Source organism: Aptenodytes patagonicus, chromosome 3 (assembly GCF_965638725.1).
Source record: "Aptenodytes patagonicus chromosome 3, bAptPat1.pri.cur, whole genome shotgun sequence".
NCBI classification, from domain to species: Eukaryota; Metazoa; Chordata; class Aves; order Sphenisciformes; family Spheniscidae; genus Aptenodytes; species Aptenodytes patagonicus.
In genome coordinates this window covers 58,047,474-58,074,940 of record NC_134951.1, presented here as the reverse complement: position 1 = coordinate 58,074,940, position 27,467 = coordinate 58,047,474, and the positions used below count along the sequence as shown (strand labels likewise).

General features: G+C 39.6%; 1 protein-coding gene across 2 annotated transcripts in view; it reads left to right on the top strand.

The window, feature by feature from the left end:
* Positions 1–19,049, top strand: part of GOPC (golgi associated PDZ and coiled-coil motif containing) — a 33,450-nt gene extending 14,401 nt beyond the window's left edge. The window contains exons 2-9 of one of the 2 annotated variants that reach the window (XM_076333479.1): positions 4,404–4,568; positions 7,126–7,149; positions 10,782–10,957; positions 11,240–11,405; positions 12,694–12,789; positions 13,585–13,749; positions 14,434–14,614; positions 15,133–19,049. In XM_076333479.1, coding sequence (XP_076189594.1) covers positions 4,404–4,568; positions 7,126–7,149; positions 10,782–10,957; positions 11,240–11,405; positions 12,694–12,789; positions 13,585–13,749; positions 14,434–14,614; positions 15,133–15,251 — 1,092 coding nt within the window. In that variant the 3' untranslated portion in view covers positions 15,252–19,049. The remainder of the gene's footprint in view (positions 1–4,403; positions 4,569–7,125; positions 7,150–10,781; positions 10,958–11,239; positions 11,406–12,693; positions 12,790–13,584; positions 13,750–14,433; positions 14,615–15,132) is intronic. The other variant, XM_076333480.1, reaches the window with a different exon arrangement.
* The last annotated feature ends 8,418 nt before the right edge of the window (positions 19,050–27,467 follow it).

The window sequence follows — 27,467 nt, the reverse complement described above, 5'->3', positions numbered from 1 at the left end:
GTCAGAGTGGCAAAAGCACCCCATTGTGACTGACCCAGAAGCTCTGTGCATCCTTGGCATAGACTACCTCAGGAGAGGGTATTTCAAGGACCCAAAAGGGTACCGGTGGGCTTTTGGTATAGCTGCCTTGGAGACGGAAGAAATTAAACAGCTGTCCACCTTGCCCGGTCTCCTGAAGGACCCTTCTGTTGCAGGGTTGCTGAGGGTCGAAGAACAACAGGTGCCAATCGCTACCACAGTGGTGCACCGGCAGCAATATCACATCAACCGAGACTCCCTGATTCCCATCCATGAGTGATCAGCAAGACTCGTTCACCCTTTAACAGTCCCATATGGCCAGTGTGAAAGTCTAATGGAGAGTGGAGACTAACAGTAGACTATCATGGCCTGAAGGAAGTCATGCCGCTGCTGAGTGCTGCCATGCTGGACATGCTAGAACTTCAATGCAAACTGGAGTCAAAGGCAGCCAAGTGGTATGCCACAATTGATATGGCTAATGCATTTTTCTCAATCCCTTTGGCAGCAGGGTGGAGGCCACAGTTTGCTTTCACTTGGAGGGGTGTCCAGTACACCTGGAACCGACTGCCCCAGGGGTGGAAACACAGCCCCACCATTCACCATAGACTGATCCAGACTGCACTGGAGCAGGGTGGAGCTCCAGAACACCTGCAATACATTGGTGACATCATTGTGTGGGGCAACACAGCAGGAGTAGTTTCTGAGAAAGGGAAGAAAATAGTCCAAATCCTTCTGAAGGCCGGCTTTGCCATAAAACAAAGTAAGGTCAAGGGACCTGCACAGGAGATCCAGTTTTTAGGAATAAAATGGCAAGATGGACATCGTCAAATCCCAATGGATGTGATCAACAAAGTAACAGCCATGTCTCCACCAACTAGCAAAAAGGACACCCAAACTTTCTTAGGTGTTGTGGGGTTTTGGAGAATGCATATGCCAAATTACAGTCTGATTGTAAACCCTCTCCATCAAGTGACCCAGAAGAACGCTTTCAAATGGGGCCCTGTTTGTGTTCCAAAGCAATGACAAGCTTTTGAACAAATTAAACGGGAGATAGTTCACGCGGTAGCCCTGGGGCCAGTCCAGGCAGGACAAGATGTAAAAAATGTGCTCTACACCGCAGCCGGGGAGAACGGCCCTACCTGGAGCCTCTGGCAGAAAGCACCTGGGGAGACTCGAGGTCGACCCCTAGGGTTTTGGAGTCAGGGATACAGAGGATCCGAGGCCTGCTATATTCCAACTGAAGAAGAGATATTGGCAGCATAGGAAGGGGTTCGAGCTGCTTCGGAAGTGGTTGGTACTGAGGCACAGCTCCTCCTGGCACCCTGACTGCCGGTGCTGGGCTGGGTGTTCAAAGGGAGGATGCCCTGTACACATCATGTCGCTGATGCTACGTGGAGTAAGTGGGTCGCACTGATCACACAACGGGCTCGAATAGGAACCCCCAGTCGCCCAGGAATCTTGGAATTGGTCATGGATTGGCCAGAAGGCAAAGATTTTGGAATATCGCCAGAGGAGGAGATGACGCATGCTGAAGAGGCCCCAATGTATAATAAACTACCAGAAAATGAGAAGCAATATGCTCTGTTCACTGATGGATCCTGTTGTATTGTGGGAAAGCATCGGAGGTGGAAGGGTGCTGTATGGAGTCCTATACGACAAGTCTCAGAAATTGCTGAAGGAGAAGGTGAATCAAGCCAATTTGCAGAAGTAAAGGCCATCCAGCTGGCTTTAGACATTGCTGACCGAGAAAAGTGGCCAGTGCTCTATCTCTATACTGACTCATGGATGGTGGCAAATGCCCTGTGGGGGTGGCTGCAGCAATGGAAGCAGAGCAACTGGCAGCGCAGAGGCAAACCCATCTGGGCTGCCGCATCGTGGCAGGGTCTCCCACACTGTCTCCCACAGCATTCTGCTAGAGAAGCTGGTGGCTCACGGCTTAGACAGGTGTACTCTGCGCTGGGTAAAAAAATGGCTGGACGGCCGGGCCCAGAGAGTTGTGGTGAATGGAGTTACATCCAGTTGGCGGCCGGTCACGAGCGGTGTTCCCCAGGGCTCAGTTTTGGGGCCGGTCTTGTTCAATATCTTTATCAATGATTTGGATGAGGGGATCGAGTGCACCCTCAGTGAGTTTGCAGACGACACCAAGTTGGGCGGGAGTGTTGATCTGCTCGAGGGTAGGAAGGCTCTGCAGAGGGACCTGGACAGGCTGGATCGATGGGCCCAGGCCAACTGTATGAGGTTCAACAAGGACAAGTGCCGGGTCCTGCACTTCGGCCACAACAACCCCATGCAGCGCTACAGGCTTGGGGAAGAGTGGCTGGAAAGCTGCCTGTCGGAAAAGGACCTGGGGGTGTTGGTCGACAGCCGGCTGAACATGAGCTGGCAGTGTGCCCAGGTGGCCAAGAAGGCCAATGGCATCCTGGCCTGTATCAGAAATAGTGTGGCCAGCAGGAGTAGGGAAGTGATGGTGCCCCTGTACTCGGCCCTGGTGAGGCCGCACCTCGAATACTGTGTTCAGTTTTGGGCCCCTCACTACAAGAAGGACGTTGAGGTGCTGGAGCATGTCCAGAGAAGGGCAACAAAGGTGGTGAAGGGTCTAGAGCACAAGTCTTCTGAGGAGCGGCTGAGGGAACTGGGGTTGTTTAGCCTGGAGAAAAGGAGGCTGAGGGGAGACCTCATCGCTCTCTACAACTCCCTGAAAGGAGGTTGTAGCGAGGTGGGTGTCGGTCTCTTCTCCCAAGTAACTAGTGATAGGACGAGAGGAAATGGCCTCAAGTTGCGCCAGGGGAGGTTTAGATTGGACATGAGGAAAAATGTCTTTACTAAAAGAGTGGTGAAACATTGGCACAGGCTGCCCAGGGAAGTGGTTGAGTCCCCATCCCTGGAAGTATTTAAAAGAGGTGTAGATGAGGTGCTTAGGGACATGTTTTAGTGGGCATGGTGGTGTTGGGTTGACGGTTGGACTCGATGATCTTAGAGGTCTTTTCCAACCTTAATGATTCTATGATTCTATGAAATCAGCAGAGCTCATGGGCAGGGCATCTCCCACCCTCCGGACCCGGAGGTGTGGGGTAAGGGGGCATAGCTGGGGGCAGGAAGGGAGATCATTCTTCTTGGCAGCAGCAAGCTGGAGATTGGCTTGACCCATCTCATCAACTTGCACTCTAATCTAGGTGCTCTGAATCACCTCTGGAAGAGCCTACTTATGTCTGATAATTATGCTGGAGGCTTAAGGAGACTGTCCATCTAAATTATGTACCTAAAGTTAGACCCAGTAAGTACTCCCCACTGATAGTCAAATCCTTCCTGCCTTTTTTTTTTTTGAACTGATACAGACCTTTTAAAGCAGTGATTTATATAGTTGAATGGGGTGATTGTTGGCTTGCAATTTGATAGTGCAAATTTGAACATTGGTATAATGTTATTAAATTATCTAAAATATCCTCTTTAATATGAGAGTTTTTTGTTGAAGAATTAGTGGCTTTTCTGTTTTGCTTTTTAGTTCCAAATTTTTGGAAGCAAAAATATAATCTGGGTATTTACCTAAAAATATTAAGCATGATTAAAATTCCCCTCCCCTGAGATCATTTTCTGTGTTTTTTGGGGCAAATAGTAGCTTTAAAGCTTATATAAATGTTTTTTTATGTATATATTTATATATAAAAATGTTTATCTTATAAAATGCTACTTGAACTTAAGGATAACAAGTAACCTGGTAAACATGTTTATTCCAGATATACATACTACATGTAAACTATATTTAAAATGTTTCAAATCCACTTTTTTAAGAGTTAATAACTATTCCTGGTTTTCTGCAAATGCATTTTAAGGGCACGTTAATTCATGGCTTCTGGTTTGCCCACCTCATTTACTATTTCAGTTAAGCTGTTGATAACAGACCAGTTGTAAATTGGGTTATTTGATTTCAGCATTGCATTAATAATTGTCATTTTACTTTGATCAATATTTTTTTTATAAGATTTAATAATTTTAAAGTTTTAAATTGTGTTTACATTGCTATGGTTGTAATAGCAATGTTCTATCTAGGTTTAATGCCATTGCCCTGTTTTGCAATGGACATCAGCATCACATGCCATTGTCTGCATAAGGAAAAACCCAGCTACTGTTACTTTCAGCTGTATGGTTGTTTGACGCTGAGTCTGTGGATGAATGAATTTTTGGTGGCAGTTGGGGAGTAGAAAAGCCTGCAACTTAAGCAAAAGTGCTTAAGTTGGGCTACAGAGGAACTTGTGACAGCATGTACTCTTATCTATATTACATCGTGTATAGCATATATGTACCAGCAAATGAGGTATCTGTATCAGAGTTCTGATGAGCCCATTTAATCATTGCTCTAATTACTATGATGGATTATATCTTCACAGGCACAGTTAGTTGATCTGAAGTCTGAACTGACAGAAACGCAGGCAGAGAAAGCAGTATTGGAAAAGGAAGTGCATGATCAGCTTTTGCAACTCCATGCTGTTCAACTTCAGCTACATGCCAAAACTGGTCAGAGTGTTGATTCTGGGGCTATTAAGGCAAAACTGGTGAGTATGGTGGCTTGAATGGAGGATTATATTATACTTTTCCTTTTCCTGGCTGAAGTTCTTCTTTGGAAGGTGCGAATAAGCTGGGTACAAATTTTCACTTAAAAATGTTAGAGAGAGTTAACTTTTTCTTTTTTAAATAATGTTTGTGGTTGGTTGTTAGCAACCATTAAAAATAACATAAATAACATCAGAATGATGAATAAGAATTTAAGAAGTTGTTTTTACATAAACTGTTTTTTAGTGGTTTCTTAAAGTAGAAGAAGAAAATATTTTGGTGGTTTATAAAGCTTTTCTGGAGACAGAAGTTGAAAAAGACAATAGCTTCTAATATACAAATTACAACCAAATCTTCACGTATCTTAAAAAAGCCTAAAGTGAAGTAAGTCTATTGTTTTTATTGTAGTTATACTCTGATAAGAGTAAGAATGGGGTTGTTTTGCCATACAGAGAGAGGGTAGATGGCATCACAGTCCTCTCTCTGTTGTCGTTCTTTCTCTTTAAGAATGCTGCAGATGCATCTATGGTGCTATCCGTTGCTACATGCAGCAGACTATCATAAAAGAACTCAGTAAACCACTGATAATTTTGTACGATATGTTTTTTAGAAACTTAGACCTTTACAAAGCCCACCAAAAGTTAACAACAATTAATCTGTGCAATTAGCTGGCATTGACTGATAACCAGAGTGTAGTCTGCCTTGTTACTAGCCACAGCACAGATTCAGGCTCTAATACTGAGACTTTGAAAATTAGGAAAGTAAAGAAATGTTGTATAGATTGTGGTTTCTAAATGTTGGCATAAATCAAAGTCTAGCACTCTGGCTGTTTTTAAAATTGCTTCACAGGTTGGTTGTGAGGACCTAGTCCCAAGATATGTGGAACATTAGTCTCCTCTGCTCTTTTGTCCTGTTAATTAATGTATAATAAAACATAGTAATAGGCTATAAGGCTTAAAGGCTCTCTGGGCTAATCACTGAATAACAGGAGTAACCCAAGTTCTTCCTGTTTCAGATCCAAAAGCTGTAATTGAATTAGAGCTATGTTCCTAGGTCTACATACTTGCATATTCAGTATAAGAGTAACATTTTCTGGATTGTCTGCACATAATTTATTCTGTATTGAATTATAGCTTAAGCATGATTAAGTTTCTTCAGAGCTGTTAATAATTTCTATGGCCTGTAAATAAGCATTAGTTAAATGTCACCAGCATTTTGTAAGTGTTAGGCTGCAGGTTTACACGTAGCAAATTTTTTAAGCCAACACATCACTGTGAGTGATTTCAGTCTCTAAATTTTATTAGTGAGGCTTAACTTCTGAGTGACATAGAGAGTAATGCTTTTAACCTTTTTGTTTCTCCTTACCTTGTTATAAACAATTTCTAAAGATATATTAAATCTCCATGCTATTGACAGCAGTCTTCTTCCCACAGGTAACAATAAATACATTTTACTTGCATTGTTTTGGATTTTATCTCTGTTGAAATTGAACTTATTAACAGCCTAGACTGATACTCTCTTCTTAATTCCAGTTAGTTCCTCCTTTTTTATAAACATGAGGGCTAATCTTTTGAGTTTGCTTTACTTTGCCATTAGGGATTTCATAGTTCTAATGGAGAGAAACTCATTTTTAACCTGTTCTAGATACAGAAAGCTATAAAGGTCTGGGCAGCTAGAACAAGCAAAACTGAAGCTGCTTAAATGACAAAAAAATGCCAAGTTTGAGTTTTAGGTAAATAAAAACTGTGGTGCTGAACTTCCGGCAGTCAGAAAGCCTCTGAGGGAAAAGAGGGACTGTGTCAACAGAATATGCGATGGGGAAATAAAGTTCTGTACTACTGAACTTCCTGCTTTCTTTGTTAACGACAACCACTCTTCTTTTGTATGTAGACTCAGCATAAATGTATACCCTGCAAACTGTAAAATTGTACGTAGTGCTGAACTAAGACATTTTTAAATGTTTCAAATTGCTAAGCAATTGATAACATCATGTAGTTTAGGCTGAATCCCTCTTTAGGAGTGGTGTATCTGCTTAGTCCAGGCATAATAACTCTTTCTTTGTAAGAGTATGAAGTTGCCTAGTGGAATTTTTTTTCTTGAGTTTTGCAGTTGATATATCTTTCTTGCTATGTCTCCCTGTCCTTTACGTCCCTCTTGTAATACATATTTTATTCTTTCTGAAAGGAAAAAAATCTGTAATCTGTATAACAGATGTTATATTACAGAATATATTTTCTATGATACTTTCAAAACTGCTTTCATGCATTTCACATTATCTTGCTATTCTTTAGAGATTCTTGGTATTTTAGGAGAAAGTATTGTTTTCAATACTACAATAAGGTTAAAATATTTCGTAAGATTTTTAAAAACTTTCACTGCAAAATACCAAAATTGCTGCTAAGTACAGTTATAGCAATGTGCTTGTCCTTTATGTCTTCTAATGAAATATACAATCTGCTGGTAAATTTCTTTTGGAATAAGTCATTTATGTTGTTACGTTTTCTTGAAGTTCCTATTGTCTGTTTCTCTAATTATGGAACTCTTTTCTTCTGTCTTAAGTCTGTCCTTTCTGTGGATGAAATGGTAAGTATGCTGATTGCCTTTTTTTTAATGTTTAAGCAGTGCTTTTGTTTTGTGCAACAACTTCTATATGTTGGCCTCAGAAACTGGCAAAACAGATCTGGCTTTTTCCTTCTTCCTGTCTGTTGGCAAGATGCTGTGTAAAGAATTTTCTTTGCATATTAGTTTTCCTTTTCTAGTTTTGGTGCCCTTTTTCCTAAGTCTGTGTGTGTTTTATTTGTTTTTGTTACAGCTGATTTGGGGTGATACCTGACAACTTGACATTCTGAAAGATTGTTCTGGCAATATCTCAAAAATTTTGAAGGTGTTACACAATTTCTAAAGCATAAACACTGTACACATCTATCAGTGTAATATTAAGTATTTTATATACGGTATTTTTTAAAAAAATCCTGTCAACTTTTCCTTGTTTTCCTTTTTCTCAGTTCTTTTTATGGGCATGATTTAATATGATTTACTGTCTTGTGTAACAGCCCAAAGCATATAAACTCAATAATACATAGATAAGAAGAAAAAGTGATGCAAAGTTAACTTTTATTTTTTGGTCTTTCACGGTGCTAGACCTGAAAGGTTTTTAAACAGCTTTTCCACTTTTATTATGTTATATGCCTCATTATCATTGCCCCATATTTGCTCTTTGAAAAGCCACAGGATAGCTGGTAACTGTAAGCTTTGATCTTCAACACTGCAGTTGCATTTTTGGTTTGGTGTTTTTTTTTATATTACCAACAGAAAATATAGGGGGTTTTTTCTGTTTTGCAGAACTTATGCAATACTATGAACACCAGAAAGCATGAAATGATTCTGTAACTTCCTCAATTCTTTTTTTAAAGTTTTTTGGAGACTTATCGCATCTCATGACAGTTGATCAAAAAAAGACATGTTCTTTCAGTATATTTCAGATATTCTGTATTGCAAACCTTTGATTTTTCTTCGTGGTGACCAATTGGAGACAGTCCGGAGTAGCATTAAGAATGGCTTCTGGGTGTATTTTTCCACCTCGGTCATAGAGTAATAGTCATAGTAATGGTAAAAATAGGAAAAAACCAATTCTATGGGATTACATTGTTCCTCATATTTTAGGTATAACATCTAAAATGCATGACTAAAAGTGATTCCACTTAGAAATACAATATTTGACTTTCTGCTTAAATTTAATTTAAATGATTAATCAAATTCAGAGAAAATAAATGGAAAATTTCAGTCTTGATGAGAGTTTTTAAGCTGGCTACTTCGTATAAATACATGGAATTTGCTAGGGTAAGCAAATATCTTGCATCACTTTAGCAATTCACTTTACTGGGGGAGGTTGGAATTCTTCTCCCAAGGTGAGGGAGGAAGGAATACATCAAGGAATTCGTACATCTCTAAAGCTTTTTTCTGAATAGAAAACAGGACTGGTACATTCTAACAAATTATTGGCAGAGATATTACGAATTTTTAGTTTATGACTTTTTATTCAGTAAATAAATCATAAAAATATCCAGTGAGGAGGAAAATGGAGGTTTGGGTGTGAATAATGTACCTTCATATGTCTGGTAAATTCTAGTGTTTGTCTTTTTATATTTGTCAAATAAAGATGTTCTAAAAGTGAGTACATACACAAACAGGGGGCCTATACTATTTAGAGCAATATTGGCAATACGTAGATAGCAAACATAGGTGTTACAGGAACACTGTACCTGTATACGGACTCTCCAGCTACTGTTCAAACGAGTGTTATGTCTGAACTGTGACCCTTCTTACAGCTAAAGTGTGTGGCACAGGCCACGCAGCGTGTTGGCACTGTTGAATTCTTGTGATTGCCCTTTGGCTACTGGGAGTAGATGTGAATTAAAATAGCCCAAGACCATCATAATAATAGAGAGAATTGATATAATTTTAGAAACTCTTATTCTTCAAATGTAGATTAGTCACAAAATTCTTGGCTTAGGAGTGATCCTGCAGTTCAGAAGGAGATTTGTTGAAGAGTCATCTCTCAAGATAGCCCCCAACTCAAAGGCCGGAGACCAGAAGAGGCTTTGTGTGACAGGCTTTCTAACATGCCTGTGGAGTCAAACCTGATCTGATACTGGGTCAATATGGGAATTACAGGAAGTGAAATGCCAGCAATTTCAAGCAATCGTGCCACTCCTCCTCAGCAGTGTGCTAGGCAATTCGTGGCCAATATGTATATACCTGTAACGTACTCCATTCATTTAACCTGATACAAATACTTAACAGATGAGGGAGATAGTAGAGTCCATCAAGTTCAGAGTTGTCTTTCTGGCAAATAGCTAAAAATGCCTACATATACCTCTGTTCGGAAGGACCAACCTTGCCTAATATCTCAAATATGGTAGCATCAGCCATATTCACAGTTTTATATCCAGGCTTTTGGAATAGTGAATAAGCATATTCACAATTTGATAACAGATTTGTCTTGCCAGTTCTGTAAAATTCTGTTTCTGTCCTATCGCTTCTTTAGTAGCACCTCCTGGTTTTATTTGTTTAATAATGTAATTGGTACAAGTACCAAGAACACTTCTAAGGTACTCTAAATGTCTTCAGAAACGTGTTATGGTGAACTTAGTTTTTATTGCTATTTCAGTTGACAGACATTTTTAAAAGGGACAGTAATAGTTCCTGTCTCTCTACTGTTTTCCTGGTTTGCGGTGGGTTTTTTTCCCCACTTTGACAGAAGGGATATAAAAAAAGATATCAAATATACAAGTAATGAAATGTTCTCTTCTTAAAGCAGATTTTGTAGAATAGCAATCTGAGTTGAGCATAGTAATTCCTTTGACTCCAGGTACCCAGGACTCTGGGTATTAAAAAATGACTATGCATTTTCTGTACATTTGAGATGGACCACTATGGAAGTAATTTGTATTTCCGTAATTCCTTTTTCATGGGGGGGAGGGGGGGAAGGGAAGGTACATTTCTCAGAGTGGTTTTAGTTTGGATTTTTTTTTTTTTAACAAAGCTATTTTGCACTAACTTCTCTTTTAAGTTTTGTCAGGGTAGGCATCTTCATGTGTCAAATCTCTGGCTTTATTTTTGTGGTCTTCGGAGTCTGATTTGGAAATGTTCTTGGCTGGACATTTCTTGGTTGTTTGCATGAAAATAATTGTCATTTTAAGGATATACAGACTTAAAGAACATTTTCCTTGGCATCTGGTCATATTAGGAATTGTATTAAAATAGTTAAAGAATATTATCAAATTGAAATACTTAATGATTTTCATTTTTAAAATAATCTTCTCCTCTCATTGTATGAATCTTCCATTTGAACACAGGAAAAAGTAAGGACGATATTTAGGCTACTTAAGTTTTGTCACCTGTGGGTGACAGGGAGAAGCACTGTTGCTAGTTTCAGTCCTTAGACTTTGAACCAGTATATGCATTGTGTGCTAAGGAGTTGTAAGCTGGACAAAAATCATGTCAGGAGCACAAAGCTGAATGCAAGGCTTCCTTTCCCCAGAGGGGAGTATGCAAACCACTAGCTGCAGCGCCAGAGTCCCTGCTTTCATTTTTTTCCTGCATATGCATGTCCTGTACACAGGAGAGTTACTTCACATTGTGTGTGCAGAAACAGTAAGTGCTCTTCCATTATTAACTTTGATGAAAGCTTTCAACTTTTTTTTTTTTTTAAGGAGAGAGAACTTGAAGCTAACAAGAAAGAAAAAGTGAAAGAAGCTCAGCTGGAAGCTGAGGTGAAGTTGCTGAGAAAGGAAAATGAAGCTCTTCGTCGACATATAGCTGTGCTTCAGGCTGAGGTTTATGGAGCAAGATTGGCAGCCAAGTATTTAGATAAGGAGCTAGCTGGAAGGTATATAAAGTCAATCCGTGTCCCTTAGTACGAGATGTTTGTTGTTGTTTTCTTCCTTTGTGTCCCCGGAGGCAGGTCTAAAGTTAAGACTAAGTAGGAAAAGTCTCACATTTGCAGTTAATTGAACAAAAGGAAGAAACAAAAAATCCCCCCAGTTACTGCACTTGCACTAGTTGTTGCGTGACTGTGTGCTGTAGCCAGATGAAGTGTATGAGTTGTACAGTGCATTGATTTTTCAGTTGTAATCTAGCATGTTGTTTCACTTTCTTTGTCATTATGTAGGGTCCAGCAGATTCAGTTACTGGGCCGAGATATGAAGGGACCTGCTCATGACAAGCTCTGGAATCAGCTTGAAGCAGAAATACACCTTCACCGTCACAAAACCGTTATTAGAGCTTGTCGAGGTCGGAATGATCTAAAACGACCAATGCAAGTACCACCAGGACATGTAAGTTGAAAGAATGAGCCATTCCTCCATAATTTCCAGCATTTCTGGAAAATAGATATGAGTTATTTCTTCATTTTTGTGATTGTTTTCACTTCGATATTGTGTTCTTTCAAATGTATATATTTCAAAAATATGTATATATGTAAATGTATATATTTCAAAATATATAATTCTTGGGTATGCTGAAGGACAGTTCCATGCTGAATAGCATGTCCCCATAAATGACCATGAAAGATGATACAATTCCTTTGACTTACCTAGGAACACTCAGTCCTTTTAGAAAACTGAGCCTCTGCTATGTGTGTGTATAAATATGAATTTAACAGCATAATTTTGTTACTTAGGTTTCAAAATGTGGAGCTAACTTATTTACAAAAAACAGGAAGAATAACATTTTTAGGATTAGATTGAACTGAAATTATTTTTTGAAATTTTTTTAAAGGCCAGATAAACTGACACTCTGTGAAATAATTGTGGGGTTTTTTTTCCTCCAAAAGGTACTTTTTAAATTAAAACCTTTAAGGCATTTTACTGTGGGTAGCCTTGGTAGAACTCACCCAACTTGGCACATGACCTGTTAATCACCCCGGTGTTCAGTGCATAAACCCAAACATTTTCAGGAAAGTGCTTTACTTTGATCTGTTCTAAATACCTTAGTTGGTCAGGTGGGTCTTACTGCTTATGTTGCTAATTTTGTGTAAAATATTAGTGGACAAATATGTGTATGTGTTATTTTAAGGGTATTCATAATGGCAACAGTGGCTTAACAAAAGCAAAATAAAAACCTTGATTTATTTAGTCTCTCTTTTATTTTTGAGTTGAATGGCTTTTGGTGTGGTTTGTTTTTATTACAATAAAAATAAACTTGAGTAAGCAACCTCTTCCTTGAAACTGTATTACATCGTCTTCTATCATTTGATTAGTTTTAAATTGCAGTTTACGTCTCATAACTTTTCAGCAGTGATCAGCATTCCTTCATGTAGTCCCTTATATTTTTAATACGTGGCTGATTTCCTTCTTTTGAAGTTAAGTTCTGTGTTGTGCATCACTCAGCACTGAAATATTTGAAATAACTATTCTCTTCAGGAGTGCATAGTGAGGAATCTTTTCTGATTTCATACCCTGTCTGTATAGGGGCACTGTAAGTTTGTCCTGCCTGGAGCTAGTCTTAAAATTCTGTTGCTGGTATACTGCCTGTATACAATTGAAAAAAAACAAAATGCAGAAATGCATCACTTTCTGGTTCACACATTTATATTTATGCTATGTTTGTTTTTTATCAAACTAGGATCCCGATGCCTTAAAGAAGAGTCAAGGTGTTGGTCCAATCAGAAAAGTTTTGCTAGTTAAAGAAGACCATGAAGGACTAGGAATTTCAATCACAGTAAATACTTGCATTTATTTTCCATGACACAGAAGAAGCAATTTAAATTTGTATTTGTACTTCTGTAAAATATGCACATCAGTGAACGTATTGTTAGAACGTACGAAAAAAAGCATATGCAAACCCATAGGTATGGGCATAGAACTTGAAGGCTCACGTTGATAGATTAGGAAATAGATAACTGCTACTTCATGTAAAACTTATGATTTCAACTTTGATTTAGGGTGTAGGCACTTTAGCAGATTAGCCAGTGGTGAATTTTAGGTGTGGTAAGTCTGTAGAAGAACAGAAACAATCTTGAGAACTAACTTCCAAAGCTTAGCTGTTGTGATTGTAACTTTTTTTTAAAGTATCGGTATTGGCATCTCACACCTAATAAAAGCTGAATTAACTTTTTACAACAAATTTTGAAAATTCTCACTCTTGTACTTTTATTCTAAATATGAATGTTGTTTCTGCCAAGTCAATATAGTGCCTGATACGCTTTTTTTAATGAAGTTTTGACGTCGTCTCATCAGCTTGTATATGATTTTATACTTTTATTATTATTCAGAATTGTCTCCTTTGACGCTTTGAATATATATTTGAAATTTGTCCCTTCTTTCGTGTGGAGAAGAATTAAGGGAAGCATCTCACGCATTCTTCTTAAGCATTGTTTTTGTCTGAAGCATGCTTTCTAATTTTCTGTAATAAAAGTTGAAATAAACACTTAGAGAGCAACTACCAGAATGTTGATTTTATGCTAACGGACATCTCAGTTAATTAAAATCTACTTTTTTTTGTTGTTTTGTATAGGGTGGGAAGGAGCATGGTGTTCCAATACTGATCTCTGAAATCCATCCTGGACAACCTGCTGATCGATGTGGAGGACTGCATGTTGGTGATGCTATTCTGGCAGTAAATGGAGTTAATCTGAGAGATGCAAAACATAAAGAAGCTGTAACTATTCTTTCCCAACAGGTCAGTTGGGACCTGTTATCCATAGGCACATTTAGGTGCTTCCTGTGTTCTGCCTATTGAATTACCTTGAATTTTAATGTTTTCTGTTAAGCACAGTGTTATGCTAAGCTACAGTGATACCTGAAGCTGTATCACCTTACGCTTAATCCTCTTACGTCGTGCAATTTAAGGAGAAAAATGCTGGGTCAGTACTGGTTCAGTTAAATCCATGTATTGTCTAATGATTCTGGAGTAAGGCTGGTGGAAATCAGCTTGTTGCATTGCCCCACAGAAATAATTATTTAGTGACATATGTTTTATTCTTTTATGACTGGACAGCTCCAGCCAAACAATGTTTCTCATATGCTTTGTGGTCTAGAATCTTCTTCCTGCCTCGCTTCCCATTTTCAGACAGTTAACAGGTACACTTAATTTATCAGAAAACTTACTCATTAGAAGTCACTGTTTGAAATGTATTGGCACAAAACTAAGAAATTCAGGTAACTTTGGTAAATCTTAGCTATAGAGCTGTACTTCTTTAGTCAGTAAAAACTTAATTCAGGTACATATCCAAAATATTCAACACAACTGTAAATGTGTTCACAACAGTAAAATGTATTTGTTTTAGTAACCTAGCTCATCTCGGTAATCCTATTACATAGCTGTGCAGTAGTAAGTAAATTTGTAATTTTCCTTGCATTTTAGAGAGGCGAGATTGAATTTGAAGTAGTGTATGTTGCTCCAGAAGTTGATTCGGATGATGAAAATGTAGAATATGAGGACGAGAGTGGACACCGTTATCGTTTATATCTTGATGAATTGGAAGAAGGTGCAAACTCAAGTTCTAATAGAAAAGATGCAAATGTGGATGTCAAACCCTCACAAGGTAAACCTTCTAAAATGTGTTACATGCAGTTTAATTCTGAAGTCTCAATATGCAAAGCAATTTCTCGAAAACACTGTTTTTATATTCATTGTAAAATTAATCTACTGTTAATTCAATTAACCTACTAGTAGGCTGTCAGCTCTTTTGGTTAGTCCCTCACTTATTGGCCTGGTTTACTTAGATACAACTGAATTAATTTGTGGGGGGTTTTTTTGTGATCGCCTTTTCCCAAAGGTTGAAATTCAAATTTATTCTTATCTTTTCCTGACTCTGGTCTAGGAGTAGTTAATTCCCCTTAACACTTTATGTTGTTGGCTTCTTTAGATATATTTTTTTAGATCAGAGAGATATAGAAACAGTTCCTGTTTTCCTGTCATACTATGTTCTGCTAAAAGCCTATTAGCTCTTATTTTAGTAGTCATTTCAGCACACTTTCCAGTTTCTGAAATAAGGCTTACTGATCTGTCCTTCCCAAGATTACTTCTCTTCCTTAAATAAAATTTCTTTTTAACTTGCAGTGTTTGGTAAGAAACCAAGTATTGATGGACATGAAAATGGAGACCTGGGGAACTCAGTTGAAGCTCCGTTAGAAGACACTGCACCCAAATTAGCCCGTTCTGCTGAGTCTTTATCCTAAAAACAAACAAACAAAATATCAGCTGGACAGATCCCATCTTTGGGAACAATTGATAATCAATATTGACTGCTCCAAGTTGCATATACTAGTGTAGGTTGTAAAAGGATGATTAAATGTCAAAGGGAACTGTATTACTGTTGCCTGGAAAAAAGGCGGTTACCTCAGGGCTTCATTGTGAGCAATTCTAAATGTGGAAAACTGTCTTTTGCGTGACACATAGTAGTTATCTAACACGTGGCATGTGAAATGAATTTTCTTTTAATAATAAGCACCAAAGCATGGGATTTCTAAAAAGGATAACCTCAATACGTTCAACTTCTAATCTCATCGATGTCCCCGAGGAAGTAGAATAAGATGTGGCCAGCTTCATTTTGACCCTTTGATATTTTAAAGGGACAACTGATGTTCGGTTTGGTGTGAAACAAGCTGTAACTCTAAAAGGATGGGGGGGCAATAGTACCATTGCATCCATGAGTTTTGTACTTAGGATTTTTGAACTGTAACTTTTAAAGGAAAGCTTTTTTTTTTCCCTCAGAATAGTAAAAACCAGAGCTTTTATTTGAGCAAAGACCATCAGAACCCAAATAGGACAGTGGTACTTGCTAATCGTGATCCTTCAGCCCATGATCATTTTATGACTGAGATTTTTGGCATTGCTGTTTTAATGACTTCACTGCCAATTGCTCCATTTGAAACTTGCTTCAAAAGTATTTAAACAAAGTATTACGGGGTTTTAAAAGCAAAATTAGTTTTAAAAATACTCACAATTATGTGGGCCCTTTGGTATTTTTTTTTTCTGAGCATCATCAATTTAGCGTTCATTCTTGAATGGATATGGTTACTGCTAATGCAGAGTGGTTTGAGTTGGTCATCATTAGCTTGACCTTACGAAATGCTGAGTGCTTTTGATGGGTACTGAACATACTCATTTCACATTAAAATAACCTTTAAAGAAGTGAAAGTTGAGTGCACAGTACTTTACAGGAGGTGCTCAGAATCATACGGTGTCTGGCCCTATCTGTGTTATGGCAGTCATATTAACCTATATTTGTCTTACTGTTGAAACAAAATGTTACTCCTTTTGTAAGAGCAGCGTATCTTAAAATAGCTTTTAACTGGTGTACATCTAAAGGCCCACGGCATGGCTACAAAAGGGAATGTTGAGGATGGTTTCTTGGCCAGTTTCTCATACTCCATTTGTAGATCTTCTGGTGAAGTGCAGCACTCCACATGCAAGCTCTACATTGTAATCGCGTTTATTATTTGAGCGTGCAATGCCGGCTTTCCTGTTCACTGTTCTGCAGGCTGTTGAACGGTAATGTGAAAAGATAAGATTTTGTACATTGAGAGAGGAACTAATGTGAAAAGACATCTTTGCAAGTGTTCCTGTGTAGGCTGTACATACATCAGAAAAAACCTCAAAGGCCTTTAGAGTAACATCAGCTATGTTCTAAATTGTGATGTAGAACACAGTTACTTGTCTCTTCCTAGGAGCACTATATATATATGTTTATAGAAGAAGCCTAAAAATGTATATACTTTATTCAAAGATTTTGCTATTTATAAATCCCTTAACTTTGCTATTTACATGATCGTTTTGTGTGTGTGTGCGTGCGCGCATGAGTTCCACTTACTCAGTGGAAGAACATTATTTGGTTCATTTTTTTATAATAGTCCTTGTCATACCGCATTCTGTTGAAGGTTTTTAAAATAGTTAAAGCTGTACAGTTTCCACCAAACGGAAACTAGTATTTAAAAATAAAGCTGTGCGAAGAAGAAACAGGTCCCCAGGCACGTTTCTTTTTCTGAAGCTTCAGAAACTTGAGGGTACATTGGCTATGTGTTAGCAGATAAATCCACTGCCATAACTTTGCATTCAGATTTGTGTTTTTCCCACAGTTACTCAAGCAGAGTGCACTCTGAAACTGTCTGTGGCCTGGACGCTCAATGTCCTCTCTGTCAGAGAGGATAGTTTGAAGCCAAGTAGTGGTCGTCTTGTCTTTGAAAATCACCGCTGTATGAAATCTTGCTGCAGCTGTAAGAAATGAGGCTCGTCCAACTAGTCTAGTAACTTTTAAAAAAGGCATTAAATTTGCTTGTACAGTTTCCTTTTATTTGAGGGAAAGGTGAAATTTTTAATTTATTCGTTCTTCCTTACTTCTTGGCACACCTTATTTTCCACTTAATGCTTTTGATCAGTTTTAGCCTAAAGTGGGAGAACAGAGTTATTTTCCTCACGTTCCTTGTCCACCAGTTTCTCATGATGCTACGCTCTTTTCTTCATCTTCTGGAAGTTGCTGGACCCTTCCTCTGCTCTTACCTTGCCTATTTTTAACCTATATATGAGATCAACAGAAGGAACAATTGCGGAGGAAAATGACTAGTAGTAGACAAATCAGGTAGCAGTAAAGCATCACCAGATTTCCTTCCCTGCAGTTTTTATAATCTTTGTTTAGAAAGCCCTGAATGGGAGGATTTTGTTCAGACACTAGGGTCTGTCTCCATGTACTCCATACTTCCTACCAGCTGATTTAACATACTGGTTTATTGTAGTCATACTGAGATGCTTAGAGATTAATATTTAAACTGAGAAAAGTTTTGCAAGTTGGGATTTCCAGATTCAATAGACAAATGTGTATTCTCCCCTTTGTCAGTAACTGGAAGACTCGGTCCTGCTGATTCCCAGAGGTTGAATGAATTAGACTTGGAAGAATTTCTGAGGAAAGTCACTGTTCAGACTTCATTTTTATTTTTGAAAGTGTAAAACGGTTTACTTGTGTGTGTATATATATTTTTACTTAAAAAAAAAATATTCTAAAGAGAATTTTGGGATTTTTTTTTAATAGATAATTCCTTGCCTATTAAAAAAAATCTGCAGTGAGACAATTGTATTTTAAGCTAAAGGTGGACAGTGTTTGTTGGCGTCTGGGACCAATGTTAATTAAGAGCATGTAAGTTAAGGAAAGTGCTTTCTGGCAATAAATTTAACTCTGATCAAAGGCTGTACGTAGTATTTCCTTTGTAGAAGTATATTCTTGGCAGTGAAGAGGGTTTGTATCCGTCTCAATATATGTTAATCCACAGTTGTATCAAACAAAATTCGGGTATTTATTGTATCTGTCCAAACATTATTACATCATGGATTAATCTCATTTCTGTAGCAGATAGAACATTTTGCAAAAGTGTACACATCTAGTTAAGCTGAATATAATATATTTTTATTAGCCTGTAAATAAATATACTCTTCTGCATTGCAGTGATTTCTCCACCTAATTCAGACTGGTATTTAATTTTCTTCTGGTTTTATATATAAAATACAGACACCTAACCCTCTGTGTGATCTTTTTCTGTTAAGCATATAGTCCACACCCAGCCATGAACATGAAGCTTGACACTAATCTAGTCTTGGCCAGCAATGGTTAATAGCCAAGTACGTTTTTAAAAAGATAGAGTTATAGGACACGTCTCAAATGACATTATTTGAGATGCATTTTCTGCTGAATGTTTTTCAGTAAAAGAAAAAAGGAAATATTTGCAGTGTCTGGCTGTATAATAATACCATAAATATTCTGAAGCCTTTGGCTAAGAAGAGCTATAAAGACCCAACCCTGTCAAAGGATTAAGTCATTTTGGTAAAATTGTGGAAACTGCTGGTTTTCTTTTTTCTGTCTTTGCTTGTTTGTCTTCCATGTGTTAGGAATCATAGGTATATTCTGATTTTTCCACTAAAGTTACAAAACACTTACCTTTAAGATATAATTTTTAGTCCTGCTATTAAAGTCTTTTTGTTCAGATTAAGTCTCTGTTTTGTGTTTTAAATTACATTTTTTTAAAAATCGTCTCTCACCTGTACTTGAGTGGTCATCTTGCCCTAAAGCATCAAGTTCACCTGGATGAACAGAGAGCTCAAATGAAAGGTAATGGTATGGTAACTATGGTAGTATAATTATGGTAGTACTTAAGGATTTATTGAGAATGTGTAAGTAGAGAGTAGAAGACTGTGAGGGTAGGAACTGTCTCAATAGACAAGGCTGAGTCACGTTGGATGAAAAGAGGTGTAACACACAATTGGTGAGGGCTAGAACTGCAAGTATTTTTTAGCTCTATAAAATTTTTAGGAGGGTTTAGATATGGGTGACTTCAACAGATGGAAGGAAGAGGGAAAGGAGAGAAAACTTATACTTGGCTGAGCTGTCATAAAACAAGCAGAGGATTAGATACAGCTATGAATGAAGACGGAAACGGCTAGAAAGAGGAGGAAAAAAAAAAGTGTCAAAAATTCTTTGTCAGCTGGGGTCAAGGAAGGTCATTCAAAATTTCTTTGTGTCCCAGTGCCTGACTGAAGGATCCTCAGAGGCTGCTCCCAGTGACCACGGTCACTGAATAGTCCTCCGCATTTTTTTCCAGACATGACAGAAGAGAAGAGAAACGCGTCCTGACTCAGGATATGTGTAAGGAGTCCATTTTTGCTGGTTAAAACAGCTCAACGACCTGAAAAGAAAATTACCTAAAATATTTCAAGCTTGCCTTTTGTCCAGAGTGTTTCTTTTCCAATATGATGTGATTTCCAATTCTTCAGAAACTGTGGAAGTTTCACAGTTGGAGGGGAACCCAGGAGCTGAGAAACAGCAAACCTGCTGGCTTTGAAAGAAAAATACTCAACTTCCTCGGTTTTTCTTTTCTCAAAAGGCAGTTGTTGCTTCTTATGCTTCAGAGTAGCCTTGCCTTATCTGCGTTTGCCTGGTTTACCCCTGCCACAGAGGTACTTTGGTATCTGCTCCTGATGCCCACGCCTGTGGCAACAGACAGGGCTTATAGGCCAAACGGCTGAATGCGGCCAAGCAGTATTTTTCAAGGGTTTTCCCTTTTTAAGAGAAAATTGAAGTCACTTGGGTAAAATTTCCACACACTTTACAAGTGTTTAATTCAATCAGCTGTCAAAAATACTTGGTGTCTCTTTGTCAGCCTTCTGCTTAGTGTGCCGAGACTCATTTCTCCCAGCTGTACCGAGGGGAAGCATTGGAGCTGCCAGTGTTTTGAAGGCTCTGCAGGAGGATGCTCTTCCAGTTCCCTGTAAGAGGTATGTTACAAGTGCATGATCCCTAAAAAAGAATCCAGGAAAACTGGTTAAAATTGTGCTGTTTTTTTCTTTGTAACTTTCTACTGGAGGTAATGATCACGTTTCCCTCATTAAGTTTTTGGCACTCTATTTCTTCAAATTCCCTTTTTGAAATACAAAAGCACTGCTCCTCTGAACTGCAGCCTGAGCCACCTCCCGAGCACCCCCTCCATCAGTTGCGGGGCCGTCGGCTCTCTGCTGCCTGGTTTTCAATGGCTGGGTCTCAAACAGGAGGTTAGGAAAATGTAAAAACAAGCAAAGCAAAAGTACAGGCATTCACAGACATGTTTTGAGTGCCCGTAGTGCTGGAAGTCAGGGGTGCTTGGGAGACAACTGGTAACTTCTCTGTTGAATTGCAAGTCTTCAAATTGTTAATAAATATACCTGTAAATCTCCATAAGTCCTGCTGATTAAATCTTAATTTTCCTATTAACCGTCTAAATATTTGCACAGCTATTACTTCTGTAAAATGGAATAAAACAGAACGGCATGAAAGTATTTTTAACTGATGATATTTTATTTGCCGTTGTCCAAGCGTTTATGTTTATTATCAATTTGTTTAGGGGAATGAAAACATTAACAGTCACGCTGCTGAACCGGAGTAGTTATGTATCCAGTCCACTGGGCTTGCACTGCTGGAAACGTCCTTGCCCTGAACGTTTTCCTTCTGACAAGAAATGGGATGTCCCAGTTCACTCCCTGTTGGAACAACCTGTGGTGAGTTTGCCGCTGTTGACCCTTCCTCAGCTAAGGGTGGGTGAAGAAGGCTGCTGTGGGTTGCCCATGCTGATCCTCTTACAGGATCAGAGGCTTTGGGTTACAGCCACAAAGGCACCAATTCCTCTCGGTTTCATTTATAATTTACATGGTTATTTATGGTTCTGTGGGAAGGGATTCCCAATGGGCACTATGACTTAAACCCTTCAATGGATATGCACCTCAGCTGCTGAGCGTTGGCAGCTTTGCGCTTGAAACTGAGGAATGGACTTTTTATATATGATAAATGGGGATTTTTGTATAGCTATCAAGTGAGTGTTACTGCACAGTTTCCTACTTACTCGATTTTCCTTTTTGTCCAGTCTGACAGTTCAGGTGTTTTGCTAATTTACGACAGATGTGGGGTGTCATAAGACAGTTCAGGGAGCTAGCAGAAATTTTTCAGATCTGTTGTGCTCCTAAAGTGGTTATTCTAAATCCAGGTCACGTATTACTAACTTTGAAACTGATTTTATGTTAAAATGAAGGACACGGACACTTCTATATTAGCAAGACCACTATGTATTATAGTAAGTTAACGTGGTTGTCTTGAGTGATCTGGTTAAATAGGCAAGTGTATTTTGAGCTATCTCAGTTTTATGCTATTTTCAAAATCAAAACTTGTCTATTACTTAGTAATTGCAATTTGTGATCAGAATCCTAGTTTTTAGTGGCAAGTATTTGCATTTGTATTTAGTGCCAAAAGGGGGCAGCAGCTTCCTTCAAATCTTCAGCGTTAACCAGACCTGGAGAAATAGAACCTATTGTTTTGTGGGTTGTTTGGTGGTTGTGGGTTTTTGTAATTTAAAAAACATAAAAAACTTCATTCATTAGAACTATTTCTAGTAACATGTACTCTTAAGATAACAAACATCCAGTCTAGTTCACATCCTGTAACAAGTACTTTGCAGCTGACGCATCTTACGGTAAAAATTGTCCTCTGTGTCTGTATAGCATACGTACAAGCACACATGAACACACACAGAGACAATTATATTTTCATGGATTCATGACTTGTTAAAGAATGCTTAAATATCCCCATCAATTACTTTAAAAATGAGTGCTCTGCTCTCTTTCAAGCTCACACCCAAGCAGTGAAATTTTTTATCTGTGGGCGGATTAAGTCTTTCCAAAAGAAGGGACCAAATGCACCGATAAAATGTGAAATGAGATATCGGGTACGTTTGTAAACTCTCCTGCCTGCACTTTACCAGTGCCCTTCAGTCATGATATGCAACCAGCCTCGTCACATTCCTGGGATCTTTGTTGGAACAGAGGCTGCTCATGGTCATGTCAGACTGTGGTGAGGAGAAGTGAAAAAACAGAGATAATGCTTACATTTTGCTCTAGTCCAGTTTCAGACAGAAGCTTCTCGGTCAGAGGAAAGAGGAAGGTCAGTTCACGTTGATCCACCATCATCTTTTCTCTACTGCTGGTGGTTTCCGATGACCACCAAATGGTAGTGCAGTCTCCAGACCTTGTTTGCTGTCGTTAACCAGGTGATCAGTGAACTTGTCAGCCAAATGTTCTATGGCATAAAATATTTATGTCCTTGATGCTGGTCCTTACACAGGGAAGTGATTGTACTGTAAACGAGGGGAGGATGGGGTTTGACTTCATCTGTCAAAAATTTACCTGTATAAATGAAATACATACCCTAAAGGGGTATCTTTATGAATGCCATCTGCCAGGCATTTGTAAGATAGTAGAAAAGTTATTGCGGCATTGTTACTAACAGTGTGGCTCGCTTTGTGTTGTGGGGTGTCAAAAAAGACTTGTGCTGCCTTTTATGACGAGATGCTGAAAGCACTTGGGATATCTGTGGAAAAGAAGTTGCATGAGCTGTCCACAACCTTTCCACGTCCATGTACGACTCTGGCATTTCCATATAACAGGCATGCTTTATCCAGGTGACCTTATTCAGATTTTATAAAACTGTCTGGCAGAACAGATGGTGTCACTTAAGGATAAAAAGCTTAGCCATAGAGGTGAAGAAAAGCTGCCTCTTCAAGTGAGGTCTGCTAGCGCGTCGTAGTCTTTATCACCTCTGTCTTCTCTCCCTGCATGACAGAGGACTTTTCGCAGGTTTGCAATTTACATTTTTGGGTGGGCTTGATTTGTTGCCACAGCTCTGGACAAGTGGCAGCATATCTGTCTGGCTCAGTTTGCCCATCTGTGAAATGGTTGCCTGGGCCACAGAAATAAAGATGTGTAAAATACGTTTGTAAAGGCTGAAGTTTCTAGTACATGCTGAAGGCATTAAATAGTTCAGACCAGAGGCTGGGTAGTGGCTAATGTAACTTACTGTCTTTCTACCGTCTTTTCTCCCCTTCTTTTATGGCAAGCATCACCATCTTCTCTGATATCTGCCACTTCTCATGGAGGAGGACTTCTGATAAGCTCCCTGTCGTGGGTCAGGCTTCAGCCATTGCTGTATGTTTCTGTATTTTTTGTATTAAATTTGTTCCTGGTGTTTCTTTTAAGCCTAGAATTTTGGCATTACTTCTTTGGCTACCTTCTAGTAGGCAACATACATGTGTTTTTAAAGTCTATTATTGTCTGTTGTCATCTGATCTGGCTAAGAGAACGTCGCAGGTTTTGAATAATTTCTGAACTTGTAAGTTTTCTCACTCCTCTTACTAGCTCAGAATCATAGGAGGAAATGTGGGATATTCAGGGGTACTGTTCCTCTTTGGGTGAGCAGATAATGCAGATCATTAAGGGAGCTTTTCCAGTAAGGTCTGTTAAAAATTTTGTGTCTAGTCAAAATTATGGATTCCTGAGGTCAGTTCAGGGTGGTTAATCAGGACACAAAAGCCTTAGTAACAATACTGTCATACATGTTGGCTTACATTTTTTGCTATGCTGAAAAATGATGTTGTGCTTTAACTTGATCGAGTTGTCTCCTTCTTGGATTTCTTTTTTTAATACTTGTGACTGTATAAAAATAAATGGGATGATAATCTCTTGGATGTCACATGGCAGCTCAGTAGCTGTATTGCAAGTAGCTGAATAAATAATGAATTAACTCAGCCCAGGACAAAGCGTTACTGAATAATCTCTGCATACTGTAGATGGCAAATGTTTTTCGGGACTTGCAGATGCATAGTGTGAGGCCAAGCCTAAACAAAGACAGTGAGGTTTGAATGAAAGTCTCCAAATTCTCATGTCCAGACTATACAATCAGCTAGCACAGAGTGTCAGATGCTAGGCATCCTCCTTATCATGGATAACATAATTTTTCCCCAACTAAGGATGTCTTCCCTCTTGTCTTTACCTAGTCTAGAAATACTTTATCTGACCCCTTCTTATGTGTCCTTTATGGATGGTAGGACTGTACGGGGGGGGGGGGGCTCCAAAAAAAAGAAACCCTCAGGAGAGGTTTCTATTTCAAGTTTGAAAGTGATTGTGCAGAAATGGCACCTTCCCTTTAAATAAGCATGGTCCTTGAAACTTACCCAGTCTTCAATAATTCATAGGCATTGCTGCTGTTTCTTCATAATGATGTTAGTCTTGTTAAGCCCATACAGCTATGGCAGGGTAATTTTCAGTATAGGTATCAACAACACTGAGGAGTTTCAGATGAAACGATAAATTCTGTTTTCATTTGCCCCGTGCTGTACTATCGCAGCAGAGGTTGGAGATCAGTACAAGCTTACATCATAGCTGGCATTGGAAAGAAAAGGGCAGTACGGAATTTTTATTATGGAAAATAATAAGGAAAAAAGGAATGCAACAACACAACCTTGTCATTCCTGGGGTCTGGACTGATTACAGGCTAGAGGAGCCCTTAAGACACCCACTCGCTGAGCAAACCTAACCTGGTTTTGGAGAGAGGGTGAACAGAAGAATACTGATGGATTTCTACGAGGTTACTTTTCAGTCGGTGCCCGACCCCGCAGGACTTCTGTGAGACCGCTGACCTCTTTCTTAGAGGTCACAAAACTCCTGCTCATTTTCTTGCTTTTTGTTACTTGCCCTCCTGAACGGAATTAGAACTCCCTGGAGAAAAATTACTGGCTTGCCTTCCTTTTGGCAAAAGCCAGGACACAGACAAATAATTGCACTTCATTTAGTTTTTATTAACTACCTCAGTGGTGAATTTATATGCCTGTTTTTGAAGGTGTTGCCGAAATGCAATGCTACTGTTTTAAGGTCAAAGGATCTTAGTGTAACTTACTGTAAACAGTGTAATTTGTTATGGCAATAGTGCTTCCTTGCTGTGGTTTTTAGATCCCTCAGAAATAGCGAGCGAGTGAGTCCTCATGTCAGAGGATTGCCACCTGTATTATGCAGACACAAAATTGGGGCTTACTGGTGTCACAACAGAGCTGACCTGGGGGTTTCCCTTAACGCTTCTCCCATTCAGCAGTGGGTGTAGGTCAGAGGCACGGGCTCTACCAGTTACTGAAACTGGTCACCTGGTTTGCTCTGTGTTGCAGATGCAGGTTAGGTCACCTGAGGCCTGAAAGGCCTTTGGTGCCTTCTGCAATTTTCTGCATGGCCACAAGATCATTTCCCTCCAGTGCAATGGAGATGAGTCCTGGAGCAGCTCAGCTTCTGGTAACGTGTCCAGAGAGTCTGGCAATGATGGAGCAGCGCTGGGGAGGGTGCAGCAATCCTTGCCATGTGTCTGCATGGGATAAGAGTCTCCAGCACCATGGAAAAACAAATCATAGGTGTTTTAATGATAGCTATCCACCAAACAGTTAAGCACAGTTAGATGTCTGCTTCTGTAACGGGACCTACAGCCTGACATTCCCATCATGTATAGGGAATATTTCGTGCCTCAGATGGGCTCCACTAAAATCTGCCCATGGAGCGGAGAACTGCCAAATGGCAGTCAGTGGGAAAAATCTGAAGAAAGTCTGCATTAAAAACTCAGTCTTCCCGGGGTTTTAGCCATGCCAGTAATGCAGACAAGCCATGGGATTCACAGCCTGCTTCTAATGGCTGGAATCCAACCTCGGGGGTTTTTTTAAAGAATAAAGCAGGGATCCCTCATTTTAAAACACGCAGGTGCTAGAGGCACTGCTGTGACCTCTGCCATGTTAGCTCGGTGGTTACAGTACTCATCAGATGCAGGGGATGCAGGTTGGCCTTGATGCTTTTCCTGCCTTCCACCAGCTATGCAGAGACTGCTGGGCTACTGAGCTGGTTGAACCCATCCTGTGGATGGTGTCTGGAGAGGGAGGTGTAGCCAAGTGCTTGATCCAACCCCTGGTATCAATACAGGCTGGGGGATGGAGGGATTGAAAGCATCCCTGCCGAGAAGGACTTGGGGGTACTGGTGGGTGAAAAGCTGGACAGGAGCCAGCAATGTGCGCTCGCAGCCCAGAAGGCCAATCGTATCCTGGGCTGCATCAAAAGAAGCGTGGCCAGCAGGTCGAGGGAGGGGATTCTGCCCCTCTACTCTGCTCTGGTGAGACCCCACCTGGAGTACTGCGTCCAGCTCTGGAGCCCTCAGCATAAGAAAGACACGGACCTGTTGGAGCGGGTCCAGAAGAGGGCCACAAAAATGATCAGGGGGATGGAACACCTCTCCTGTGAAGAAAGGCTGAGGGAGTTGGGGTTGTTCAGCCTGGAGAAGAGAAGGCTTCGGGGAGACCTTATTGCAGCCTATCAGGACTTAAAGGGGGCTTATAAAAAAGATGGCGGTAAACTTTTTAGCAGGGCCTGTTGCGACAGGACAAGGGGGAATGGCTTAAACTACAGGGGGGTAGATTGAGACTAGATATAAGGAAGACATTTTTTACTCTGAGGGTGGTGAAACACTGGCACAGGTTGCCCAGAGAGGTGGTGGATGCCCCATCCCTGGAAACATTCAAGGTGGGGTTGGACAGGGCTCTGAGCAACCTGATCTAGTTGAAGATGTCCCTACCCACGACAGGGGGTTGGACTAGATGATCTTTGAAGGTCCCTTCCAGCCCAAACTATTCTATGATTCTGTGATCCAGAGAAAGACAGTAAAAGAGAGCAGGTGATGCTATAAGTGAGTAGGACATCCATTGAGCTGGGGAAATCTTAGTTCCAGTCTGCAAGTTAGGGACTAATTTTCATCTATTGCCTGTTGGATGTAAAGATTCTGGTAGGTACTAAAGTAGGGTTTAATATCTGACGTTAAAACTCTAGAAACTGAAAGAAATAGGGAAATGCTATTTAGAATTACACTTGATAGAAAAAAAAAAGCTTTTGTATTGGGCGTTGGAAAGGTACTTGACAGAAGAAATAAGAATTCGCAATCTATTTCCCAGTCTAAGGAGGTGAGAGCAAAGAACATTTGTGTTTTTGCTGTGGTGTTTCGGGAACTTTTGTTGTAGTTGTTTTTTGTGGGGGTTTGT